The 12,731-nt window shown below is 42.7% G+C and overlaps 2 protein-coding genes and 1 long non-coding RNA gene across 15 annotated transcripts in view; 2 read left to right on the top strand and 1 right to left on the bottom strand.

Annotated features, from left to right (window-relative positions):
- The window catches only part of LOC135916637 (MFS-type transporter SLC18B1-like), a 50,389-nt gene extending 46,440 nt beyond the window's left edge, over nucleotides 1–3,949 (top strand). For all 7 annotated transcript variants that reach the window (XM_065450052.2, XM_065450056.1, XM_065450054.2 and 4 more), the window contains 2 exons: nucleotides 1,917–2,010; nucleotides 3,750–3,949. In XM_065450052.2, the coding sequence (XP_065306124.1) occupies nucleotides 1,917–2,010; nucleotides 3,750–3,869 (214 nt within the window). In that variant the 3' untranslated portion in view covers nucleotides 3,870–3,949. The remainder of the gene's footprint in view (nucleotides 1–1,916; nucleotides 2,011–3,749) is intronic.
- Nucleotides 1–12,731, bottom strand: part of LOC135916647 (uncharacterized) — a 465,480-nt gene that overhangs the window by 408,602 nt on the left and 44,147 nt on the right. The gene's annotated exons all lie outside the window — the stretch shown is intronic.
- The window catches only part of LOC135916645 (MFS-type transporter SLC18B1-like), a 15,161-nt gene continuing 11,356 nt past the window's right edge, over nucleotides 8,927–12,731 (top strand). The window contains exons 1-3 of one of the 2 annotated variants that reach the window (XM_065450079.2): nucleotides 8,927–9,448; nucleotides 11,516–11,611; nucleotides 11,924–11,997. In XM_065450079.2, the coding sequence (XP_065306151.1) occupies nucleotides 9,155–9,448; nucleotides 11,516–11,611; nucleotides 11,924–11,997 (464 nt within the window). In that variant the 5' untranslated portion in view covers nucleotides 8,927–9,154. The remainder of the gene's footprint in view (nucleotides 9,449–11,515; nucleotides 11,612–11,923; nucleotides 11,998–12,731) is intronic. The other variant, XM_065450078.2, reaches the window with a different exon arrangement.

Genomic DNA, 12,731 nt, shown 5'->3' with positions numbered 1-12,731 from the left:
ATGGGTTGCAGCTCATACGGCAGACATTGTCAGCTTCTTACTGGAAGCTTGCCATTATCATTGAAAAGGAAGGTGTACAATCAGTGCATTTTACCGGTGCTGACATACGGGGCCGAAATTTGGAGACTGACAAAGAAGCTTGAGAACAAGTTAAGGACCACGCAAAGAGCGATGGAACGAAGAATGCTAGGCATAAGGTTAAGAGACAGAAAGAGAGCGGTTTGGATCAGAGAGCAAACGGGTATAGACCATATTCTAATTGACATCAAGAGAAAAAAATGGAGCTGGGCATGTCGTGTTGTGCGTAGGTTAGATGATCGGTGGACCATTAGGGCTACGGAATGGGTGCCAAGAGAAGGGATGCGCAGTCGAGGATGGCGGAAGGCTATATGGGGCAATGAAATTAGGAAATTCGCGGGTGCTAGTTGGAATCGGTTGGCGCAGGGCAGGGGAAATAGTAGATTTTAGGGGAAGGCCTTCGTCCTGCAGTGGACATGAAACCGGCTCATTATTATTATTATTATTATTATTATTATTATTATTATTATTATTATTATTATTATTATTATTATTATTATTATTATTATTAAAATAATGATGATGGGAAGGGCATTTCCCCAAATAATTAAAGTAAGAAAGATTTTATTTGTCAGGTATGAGGGCCTTTTGAATTTTCTTAAATGGCACCAAACCAGGCATAAGAAAAAGAAATTGGCAAAAATCGCGTGTGCTTTTTTTTCTTTGTAATTATCACAAGACCTACTGCAATGTAAGTTGCTAGACGTATTTTATTTTAGAACAATTTCGGCACTATAATATTTATCTGTATTTCGGTCTTAGAAATGGCCAGAAACAATTTAGAATGAATGGTCGGATACGAAAGCCCTACAATACTTCTATCTAAATGTCTGCAGAACATGAGAAGCGTTTTTGAACGGTTATACTAAACAAAACTCGACAACAAGCTGGTTTACAAAATCATACACTAGCGGGAAAAGGAAGTCATGTTACTTCTTTTCATTATTTGCTTCAATGTTATTGTTTGTGAATGCGAACATTGCCAAGCTCTGTAGTTTATATAGGCGATGTTCGCGCGTTTTAACATACGTTAGATTTGTGTTCAAAATTATACGACATCTTGACGCCACGTGCACCCCTAGGATGTATGTTCATTTTCACTTGTTTACTCTCCCCGTAAAAACCTTCGTTAGAGATTTGACAGTGTGAATAAATAAAATAAACGCATAAATAAATTAAGTAATGAAGGAAACTGCGCCCAAACCTTTTTCACCCGACATCGTTGTTGACCCGTCGATTGACCAAATACGTGTTCAAGATTACTTCATTTCACACGTCTAGTAATTATTCTATATATTATTGTTTCATCACTCGTTCAATTATTCTGAATGGCAATACCTACTGTGGATCACAGAACTAGACAAATCTGAGAAGAACGCGGCGAAATAACATGCTCTGTATGTTCAGTTATCAGTGTTAATGTGAACAGTTAAAAAGTGATCACTCAATACTAGGCGCGGCAGAGAGCGAGATTAAATAATAGACTAAATGAGTTCTCATTGGCAAGACGGCTGTACCTGCACGCGTGGCGACTATAGCATTCGTCTTGCGCTGCACTTTATATGGACAGTGTGTAATGACGGCACACATGGTCACTACATATTATCTCATACAACCTTATAAAAGTATAGTTTTGCTTCACAACGTTTGAATTAACGGACCATACTTCTGCATCACACTTACGTAATAAATGTCCTTAGGAACAATGCGAAGCTATGCGAAACTGTCACCATCAACACTGTCATGAACATGTCGCATAGTTCTTTACATGCATTCATTGTGGTAAAAAACACATCTCAATTTTTTCATACTTTACTTGCCGATCCTGCCAACACCAGGGCGATGGTGACGCCCCCAGTCGCCGGATACGTCGTCGAGTTGTACGGCTACAGGAAAGGCACCATGCTCATGTTTGGAATCTTGGTGATATGGGTAAGTCGATACGCGCCCAATGCGTTTGAGTGAACTCCCCAGTTGGTTCTCCGCTTCGGGCTCACACTTACTTCCAATCAGAGGCAAGGTATGTTTGTATAGCCGCACAGCAGAAAGCTGTACCGATTTATTGGAACTGATAGCTTCGGAGGTCAGTACAGAACACACCCGACGTCTCCACAACACCCATGCACGGATGTTCAGCTTAGGTACTGCACGGCGGCTTCAGGGCTTCAATGCCCGCCAGATTATTCTGCGTAGTTTTGCAACAGCGCAACGAGATGGAGAAAGAGGGCATCGAGGCATCAAATAAGCTGGTAGAAGTATCAAAAGCGAAGAAATATAACCACGAGAACGCAAAGGCCATTGTCGTTATACTGATCTGCGTCCGTATAGGTTCGTTACTCTTCCCCTTCGTCCCGCTTCATAGCCAATGTTCGTCAAAGCCTCATCTCGCCGGCTCAATCAATAACTGAGATTTTAACTACTCCATAGGTACCAGGAGAGCGGCCGTCATTGCGAGTGGCCACGCATGCGCATTTCTTGCATCACTGCGCGTACTCTGTCAGACAGCCCACGGGGTCTGGCAAGCACGCGAACTGCAATCTGCATTCTAATGCCCGAAAGTGATGGAGCGAGATATCGTGTGTGGCGTCTGTGTGCGTTCTAGCAGGTTGCCAGAGCGACACGAAGGTTGCACTTCATATGACACAGCATTTCTTTCAGCTATGCGCACGCTCGCGTTATGTCGGGGTACATTAGAAGACAGACTGGACCTTCTTACACACGCGTGAAAATATCGCGACCACTCGGTGGGATTCGTGGCTGCAAAATCGATGCCCATTCCAAGATCACAAACTTCGCTCTTGTTATAAATCATGCGCCTGAAATGGGAAATTGTGGTGCGTCTATAGACCCGAGCACAGCGCGCGCACAAGAGGCGCAAAAATATTGAGACGCATATGAAGCGCCTGTTGCGCACGCCTCCCTTTTCCAGGCCACAGTACAGCAGCTGTTCCTGCCTTCGCCATTTGTCGGCCAGTTTTCGCAGCAGCGCAGCGACAGCTGTGTGCGCCAACCGACGCGCTCTGTCGGTCGACGCCATGTGACGCAGCTGCACACTTCGCGACGTTCGTTCGCACACCCAGGTGTCATTCGATCGAAGTGTTCCCTGGATGATCATCGCCATCAAAATTTGTTTCATGCGTGGGTGCATTCAAAAGCACTGCGCCAACAAGTCGCATGCGTTCTTCGATTAACTTTACTCGGCTTTACAATTTTGGAAAGGCAGGAAACCTAACTAAAGCTTGAAATGTTTGTCTACGTGCATGTGCGAAGCTTTATTCCACATCCGATCCAATGCACACTAGAGCGATAAAATGTGTTCACACTAAATATATATGAATGCGTCTACTCACATTCACCCACATTCACGACACATACTGTAGAACCGCCCCTGAGGATGTTAAAAAACCCAGGTGGTCAAAATTAATCCGGAGTGTCCCACTTGGCATGCCTCATAACAAGATCATGCTTTTTGCACGCAAAATCCCAAAATGTACTTTTTAATTTTCATCGGAAATAACTTCTGTCTCTTCTTGAAATTAACCAGAAAAGGCGGAACAACGCTGTGATGGTCGAGTAAAAGACAGTTCGAAACAAAAATTTTATAAAAATTGGCCGTGTAGGTATTCCATTGCCTGTGCTGAAAAGGTATTTATCCTTACCTTACCTTGCAGGCGCCCGCCACTGTGGCTCTCTGGCTACACTCTGTCTTCGGCGCGAAGGAAGCAATTGCAACGTCGAAAACTTCCTCGGGTCCACTGAATCAAGCAGGAACGTCGACGACGCGCATATAAGTTGCCTCGTAGTTTCATTCGTTGTACACATTCTCTTCATTTGTTTCATCTGTATTAATAAATTACTTTTCTATCCACAATCTGTTTCATAAAAGACTGCGCCAGAAAGCAATCCGCCAAACTTATTTTTTTTGACAGTGCAGCTGTCTATGGCTAGGACCCCGGGATTTCTTCATGGCGTAACGTCGACAGAAAACTATCATCATCTGTGGTTCATTCCCCCAAATGCAACGGCTCATATCCCCATAAGGCAGAGGCTACAAGCACTCAGCAAAGTGAAGCGACCAGTGCACACATTTTTACAGCCAAGCTGTTAAGCTCTCCGTGGTCGGCATCTTTCGTGTCCGTCCATGAAGAAAAATTACCATCATCGGCGTTGGTTCATACCTCCCTAAACAAGCAAAAATGCAGCGGCTCATCCCCCTCCTAATGCACAGGCTACAAGCACTCAACAAAGAGAAGCGAAAAGGCCATACATTATTTGAAATCACGCATTCAACGTACAGAACAGCGTACGTTTCAATAAAGAAGAAGTTTAAAACAAGGATCTATGATTGTGCTCTGTTTATTGCTGCCATTCCGCTTCCCTTTACTTTCATGTTATCTTCGCGGGTACTTGAGTAAATCTTTCCTTCGTTGTTTTATACGCCGAGGTATTTATATTGCTTTACTATGGGCATGGCTTGCTGTTGAATTGACACCACGTAATTACTCGTCTCTTCATAAAAGACCATAATACGCGATTTCTCTCTGCTAAACTTCAGGCCAAGATTTGTCGCTGCGTCGCCACACATATTCGCAAGTTTCTTTAAATATCAAGCATTGTCCGCTAGTTGCACTATGCAGTCTGTATGCATCAGTCCAGGATCTTGTGTTGCACCCTTGGCCCATTATGCATGTAGGGTAAACAAAACCCTAATCCAGTAATTTCCAGTCGTGTTTCTATGCCATTAACATAAAGCGATTAAGAGCGATTAGGATTAGGATTAGATTAGGTTACAATAGCCTCGTGGAGGCTATTGTAACCATAAGAGTGACGCCATACCATCCGAGATCGGACCGCGCGGCGCTCGATTGTAGAGGCCATGGGAACGCCATAAACAGGCTGAGTAGGTTAAGCAATCATGGCGTCCTAACTTCATTTACGTAACATCGATGTTCTGTGGCTATTTGGCGCCTTCCCATGACGTCATGGGAGAGTGCAATGTAGCATCTAGAGCCAAGAAAATTCGAGTTGAGGGTTATTCTCATTTTGCTTATTATCATAACTCATATTGCTGTTAGTTCTTCGTCATGTTAGCAAAACACCTAGAGTGAAAATGGTGACCTTAAGGAAGTGTTGCAAGGCTCTTGAATCTGTCTTTGATGGAATAGCACATTATATTCAGTCATTATTTTTTTCATTTAGTTGATTTTCTATGATTTAGGGCTTCTGTATGTGCCACTTAGTGTGTGCCTATTATTGACTGATCCTCTTGAATGGGTATGTGCCATGCTAGAACAGGCATTATCCACATTGAAACAAAAAATGGTAGTGAAATGTCCTCAGTGCAACAAATTTACGCCTTCATGCACATAATTCTTTCCTGAGGTTTGACACGTCTGTGCAGTCACCTTGCCAAGTAAGGTGGGTCGGTCCTGGAGATAGTGCAACAGCAAACATGGTTGATCCCGCTGATGGCTTGATGAAAAGTGGGCCTATCTAAGATACAGTGCAATCCGTAATTTTATTTATTTATTTGTTTATTTATATATTTATTTACTTCTTTATTTATTCTATACTGCTGGCCTGGGTGCCAGGCCTTAATCAGGAGTGATCACGCATAATTTTTTTGCAAAGTAGTTGCAACACATAACGTCACAAAGACATGGTGAAAAATACAAAAATAACTGAACACAGAAAAAAAGAACATTGCATTAGCTATAATGACATGTATCATTATACAACCAATACAATGAGAAAACAAAAACAGGAATGGTTCCCGAGTGCATTTATAAATAACTCTATTGTTTCACATTCTACAATATCAGCTGGTAGATAATTCTATTCACTGGTTGTTCTCGGGAAAAAAATGAATTTTGCAACGTATCAGTGCGATTTATAAAATCTACAACTTTCTTAGGGGGTTAAAAGCGCACTGTATCCTGTGGGGCTGGTTTTGTATACAACGCCTTACCAATTCAAATTTTATCATGAAAATCTAAATAAAAGAATTTCAACCTTTCCGTACTTCTTTGTCGCCCTTCAAGTTCCGTTTCTGGAGAGGAGTGAGGGTGACGTCTGCCAGCTATAACAAGTAAAGAAAAATGGGATAGATTTTCGTTGAACTCTTACTAGCTTTTTTTATGTTGAGCACGTAAACAGATCCCACACTACAGCTGCATATTCCAACGACGGTCTAATAAATGTGTGTGTGAAAAGTTTTATGTCCGGCGTGGCCTTTTCAGGTCCCCTCCTTAGACAACGGAGCTTTTTCATGGCCCCTCCTTCAATTTACTCTACACGGTCATTCCGTTTTAAGTCAGGTGTGAGTATTAGTCTCAAGTATTTATGTCTAGTCACCTCTGACAGAGCATGAACATCAGTGCGGTACGTAAACAAAAAAAAAGTTATTTCTTCCACGTCACTCTCATAAGACTGTTTTTTTTTTGTAATGATTTGTCATCTGCCAATTTATACACCTGCATGTGTGCAATGTGGATAATGCTGTGTTTAAAGTTACTTAATCACTCGCACTGCGAATTTCTTCATATAGTATGCAATCGTCCGCAAAAAGTTATGTTTCTACACATACATTTTTTACGAAGTTATTGATGAATAACAGGAAAAACAATGGGCCTGAAATTGACCCCTGTGGGAATCACGTGGGCAGTGTTTTGGGAGTTCCGAGTCTTGATACTTTACAAGGCAGGCACCAAATCGCTATGCTGCAAAACGCGGTTGCACAAGATTAAAGATGCTGTAGTATTTATTCAACCGCTTCACGAAAGCTTCGCTTCAGATAGACTCAACATGTGGATTGGATCTGCATAATTTTTCAGACTTTCTGTGCAGCTCACGAATACCTCCGTAGTTTTCTTCAAAATTAGTTTGTAATTATTCTTAGAATGTGAAGTGAACGTAATGTTGCTTAAACAAATTTGAAACAGTACTGTTTCGTTCTGGAGTTAAACTAGAACTGAACTTTTCTTTAACAGGAACGAAAACTGTAATGAGAAAATTTCCAGTTCGACACTCGCACTGCTCACACTACAAGCACTGCGCCAAACGACCGATAATAACGAAGAAACTGTAGTATACTTGAGTAAATAATTTGCTTTCGTTTTTTTCTAAGCACGGCAAAAAAATGCAAAATATCACGATTTTATAGGTCTCTATATATTCCATTTCAAAAATAGGTTCCCATGCACGGTAAATGCCCATTCAGTATTCTACACAATGTTTATATTCTATATGTATATTGTTCACATGTGCAATATACAGCTCTAAAAAAAAGCTTACTACTGCTGCTAAGATCACTACCTATCACTTAAGTCACCATGACAAAAATAAACATGAAAGCACCTTGAATCTCGCAGGCCACGAATTGCGGATGGCACTTTGTTGCAAGCTCAATAGATGACGCTTGCATCCCGCGATAGAAGAATAAGTTTGAATCGTGACATTTACCCCCATTCCGTTTCAAAGGGGATGCCCGTATCACCTTCGATCACCATCCGCTAAATGCAGGTTTGAAGCTTTACTAGGCAAAAGGGAAAAGCGTGTACGTTAGCACGTATTTCACGAATTGTATATTAGGGCGCATGTGCTGTGTGTGATTGCTTGCTGTTACAGAACAGCGTTGGATTGTCACCTACACACTCTTCTCAAGGTCACTTGGGAGTCTTGAACGTTATATTGATGAGTCGGGGCTCACAAGTGCTGCTCTTAGTAATTTAGCTTAGTTAAGGCAATCAAATGGTCAATATAGCAACAATTTTTTCAGTTTTTTTTCCTTTTTTATATTATTGCTTTCGCCATCTATAATAATTTAAGTGTAGATTAAGTGTAGAGAATTAAGTCATATTTCGTTGCAGTAGGATTTTTGTGTGGCATACAAGATTAAGTTTGTGAAGTATGCTCCACCTCTCTCCTATTATTAACGCAACACCAGTATGAGGATGATGAAGGCGTCAGCAAGTATATAGCGCGTATTTTCAGGTCGCCTACTGAACGAAGGTGTTCTACCGCACCGAGGCTTGTGACGCTTGGGTGATCACTCCGCTTCTACAGCTGTGGAGACATATGTATCCGAAGGGTCATGACGGGTTTCAGCGAAAGCGTCCAGCGAACGCGGCGCCGAGGCCAAAGACGCACTCATGAGGCGTTCGTCATTGAAATGCACTGTATGAGATGCGGGGAAATGTGGCTCCGTGTCACCTTGCGGTGTCTCTTCTTGCCTGCTTTGCTAATGCGTTCTGTTGGGCTTTTGGATCACTGCCTTGCGTTTATCATTCGCCTTGGTCGCGTCATGAAGCGCTGCTGTAGAAGCATTTGATGCAACCCATACGAGATGCTTACATCTATTTTTATACAAATGACTACAGAAAGTATGCTAGAGAAACAGCTGGTTTGTTGGCCTTAGTTGTTGAGTTCACCTCGTGCCCTCTGTATTTGTTCTTCGGGGAGGTCAGCAATTACTAATTCGTCTACATTAACCCATCCATCGCATGCCGCACAAAAATGTCTTGGGACTTCACTTCGAGCATGCTTGTAGAAATGTGCTGAACACTCTCGGTGTCTTTTGCAATCTCAAGATCTGCAAATAACAGCATCGTAATGAATGAGCCACGGTCACTGACCCTACTTTCACTGTCGCCCCTAATTCAACTACATCTGTGCCTTGCCGCTCACACAGCGACTGCACCCACTTTGTCGACACGAGCTTCCTGCCTCGACGCACCAGCCTTGCATCGAAACCCTTCCACAACCGCCTCCTGCTGTAGCAAACGGGAAAACCACACGTTTCCGCTGAGGCAAGTTGGATGCACATACGCAGCTGCGGCGCAGGCTGTTTAGACTCTCGCGTGCATACGTCGCGGCACCAAAACAATCGCGCGAAGCCATATTCACCAGCGCGAGTGCTGTTTGTGGCTTTAGTTCCCTCTTCTTTCACTGGGTCTGACCTTGCTATCCATGCGAAAACGAAGGCAGGCGCGTCTGTGCCATACACTTCCACATTTTCTGAGCCTTGAAGGCAGGCATTCGGCCCCGAGTGCAACCGTTCATCTACACTGCGTTGGAAATGCCGGACGGCCAGGATTTATGTTCCAGTGGACAGCACATATCCTACGCTCCAGTTGTGGTTGGTTCCGACGACAGAGAACTTGTGGCGATCAGCAAGGATGAGACGAGCGAAACCGATAAACTGTCACAGGACGTCGATGGAGTGGACTTCACTGGCACGTACTCGCCGGTTGACAAGAAGAAAAGCATTCTGGAAAGACACAAGAGGAAAATTTGTCTCCTTCCCATGATCCACACTCAGTTCTGGGTGGCTGCAGCGTATTCACTTTTGGCGCCACTTTTTCCGGCTCTGGTGAGTGAGTGAGTGAGTGAGTGAGTGAGTGAGTGAGTGAGTGAGTGAGTGAGTGAGTGAGTGAGTGAGTGAGTGAGTGAGTGAGTGAGTGAGTGAGTGAGTGAGTGAGTGAGTGAGTGAGTGAGTGAGTGAGTGAGTGAGTGAGTGAGTGAGTGAGTGAGTGAGTGAGTGAGTGAGTGAGTGAGTGAGTGAGTGAGTGAGTGAGTGAGTGAGTGAGTGAGTGAGTGAGTGAGTGAGTGAGTGAGTGAGTGAGTGAGTGAGTGAGTGAGTGAGTGAGTGAGTGAGTGAGTGAGTGAGTGAGTGAGTGAGTGAGTGAGTGAGTGAGTGAGTGAGTGAGTGAGTGAGTGAGTGAGTGAGTGAGTGAGTGAGTGAGTGAGTGAGTGAGTGAGTGAGTGAGTGAGTGAGCGAGCGAGCGAGCGAGCGAGTGAGTGAGTGAGTGAGTGAGTGAGTGAGTGAGTGAGTGAGTGAGTGAGTGAGTGAGTGAGTGAGTGAGTGAGTGAGTGAGTGAGTGAGTGAGTGAGTGAGTGAGAGTTTTTTGTTTCTGCATAGCGCCGCTGATAGGAATGTTCACGCTCGGTGAACGTAACAAAATTAACCTGCACATACATATCTCATGGCGTATTTAGAAACTGCTTTAATGCTGGTAATAGAGTAATGCGGAAAAGAAAATGACAAAGGCTCGCTAAACCACAATGTAAATATAATATAGAACAAGAAAGAAAAACTGAAATCGCACTTCCCTCCATTAATGTCGTGATCGTCTCACAAGTGTTTGTGGTGTCGGAAGTGTATACGTAACGGCATTTTAGATGACAGTATTGTATTCAGGTCAGCGTGCTTCAAGACTGACTTAGTTGAAGCTGAGGAATTGTGAGTCTTCACTTTCCAGCTTGTCACTTTCATATTTAACCAGGCACACGGAACTAAACTTGCTATGACGGTTGGGCGTGTCTTTAGTAAATTAGAAATACGACAACCCCATTGCACAATTTTCACCAGCGTTGAGAATAGAATAAATGCGTTGGGGTGACAACAAAAGTGGCCACCTGCAAGGAATGTGGAAAGCCGAAGATGGTTGAAGTTCTCGGTACTGCTCGTGCTCGCCCCGTTTGACCTCCAACCAAACCGCTGCCGTGACGTTTCTAATTCGCCACAGATAACTGCCGATACAACGCGATCTTCCACTGCGTTGGCGGCTTCGCTGTTTACTGCTTTAAGAGCAGAATTTCATCCTATGCCTTTCATATACCTTTATTGGAAAGTAGTGCGAGAATACTTGTGCTAAGAACTAACCTTATAATTAATATTCAAAGTATGCAAAGTATATAAATGGACTCGCATTTTTATCTATTTCTCTTCACTACAAATACAAGCGTTCTTCAAAAATAAATCTAAGCACGTTTATGCATGACGCACTCACAAACGAAAATTCAATGCGGGACTTTAGATGTGTCGAACTTTGTTCGCCTGTACCCACATTCGTGGTAATGAAAGTTAGCTTTCTCAAAGGTTCAGCAACACTCGACGTGTTTTTCTTAAAGCCAATCTTCTATGCGTCCGCATATTGAACAGAATTGTTATCTGGGCGAGTCGAAACAGTTCAGTCATGATAGCGATCACCACACTACGTAGAACAAGGATTTAATGTATTCATATAAATACTTGTACGAAGTAACTATGCACGGCACAGCATATAATACTCCTGAATTCATGTCCAAACCGAGAAGCTAACAAGGATACAGCACTGTCTTCCAACTAAATTTTATTGGACGACAGTAGGTTACGTAGGTTTTTGTTGTTTCTTTTTCTCGCGTTTTCCACTTACATAAACCTACTGTTGTTCAATAACATTTAGTTGGAAGAAAGCGCTGTGTCCTCGTGACCGTCTAGGTTATTACTCCTTTGGTCTGCGTAGTGCACTGATCACCATCATGACTACATATCCAATTGTTCTGATATATTTCTCTTCATCAACTCATCACTACAACATTTCCGAAACGGGCTACAACATCTCGACCCATAAGCGAAAGTTATGATTGATGTTTTTTTTTCCCTTGCCATGTTTAGGCTGTTTCCAGAGGTCTTGAAGCCTGGGAGTATGGATTTGTTTTTTCTTTGGGAAAGATAACCACATTAATAGGGTCAGCATGGGCAAAAAAACTGGTAAGTCTGCATGCTTATTGCAAAAGAAAACAGTTTTGGGAGCATGTAATTGTCAGCTTATCTTAATAAACACGCTATACCACTTTATATTTATTCTGGTGATCGCTCGTTCTAACTACATTCTTTAGCTGTGCTGGTAAAATTAACCTGTTGAACTTATGAAAGTTATATTCTTTAGTAGTGCTGCTTGATTAACTTGTTAAACTTTTGGTCAAACTTGATTCATACTGTCAAAGTTGTGTGATCCCTAAAAGTGCTCAGACATATAAGCCTTCGCGTCGTGCTTTCCGAATTTCTTGTCTGTTTCTTTAGATACAGCAGACATCTCCAAAATCTGTATATCTTATTGGACAAGTGGGATACTTCCTGGCAAACGCGGTATATGGGTAAGTAACCACATTGCGGACAACCTGTTTGAGAGGCACAGTAAACTTAAGCTCGTCTAAAAACGTCTGTGGAGACTGAATTTTCAATTCTTGAGCGAATGTTTCAATATTTGTTATGTGAGTCACGGACGTCTGAAAGTTGAATTTTAAGCAAGCAGAGATAACGCAAAAATTATATTTAACAAGTTGTACATACAATGTGTCCAGAAATAATGCACCATGTTTAAAAACAAGCGAAGTTTCCTATGCGGCGAAGCCAACTGTGTGTTATTAAAGCAGTCTCAAGAAACAGTGTTCTTGTGTTGTTCATAATTCATTGACATATAACTATTCATAAATTGACGCTTCATTATTATATTTGCACCAAACATGTAAACACTGCATAGTAGAACACATTTGAAAACAACACTTTAAACACTTGTGGCGTGCTATTTCTTGTGTAAATATTTTCCGTGTTTAAAAGAAAGCTCACGAAATAATAAAGAAAGCCGATCAGGCTTCCCGCTTGCACTCCGCCGCAGTGCTACTCTCAGACACGCTGCAAAGAACTAATTTTGCCCATATCTTTGACCATTTCGGTCATAAATCCGACAGGTCGCCTTTGTTCAACACGGCTGCTCCGTGGACGTGCATGTTTGAGTTGACCTCATGCGGAAAATCAGGAGCGTGCCCTGCGACTTTGGTAGCTTCGCTCTGACAGGCTTTTAAAGTGGTCGCGAATGGCCCTGTGCTCA

This window comes from Dermacentor albipictus, chromosome 5 (assembly GCF_038994185.2).
Source record: "Dermacentor albipictus isolate Rhodes 1998 colony chromosome 5, USDA_Dalb.pri_finalv2, whole genome shotgun sequence".
In the NCBI taxonomy this organism is placed as follows: domain Eukaryota; kingdom Metazoa; phylum Arthropoda; class Arachnida; order Ixodida; family Ixodidae; genus Dermacentor; species Dermacentor albipictus.
The sequence above is the reverse complement of the archived record's forward strand: the minus strand, read 5'-3'. Positions and strand labels throughout refer to the sequence as shown.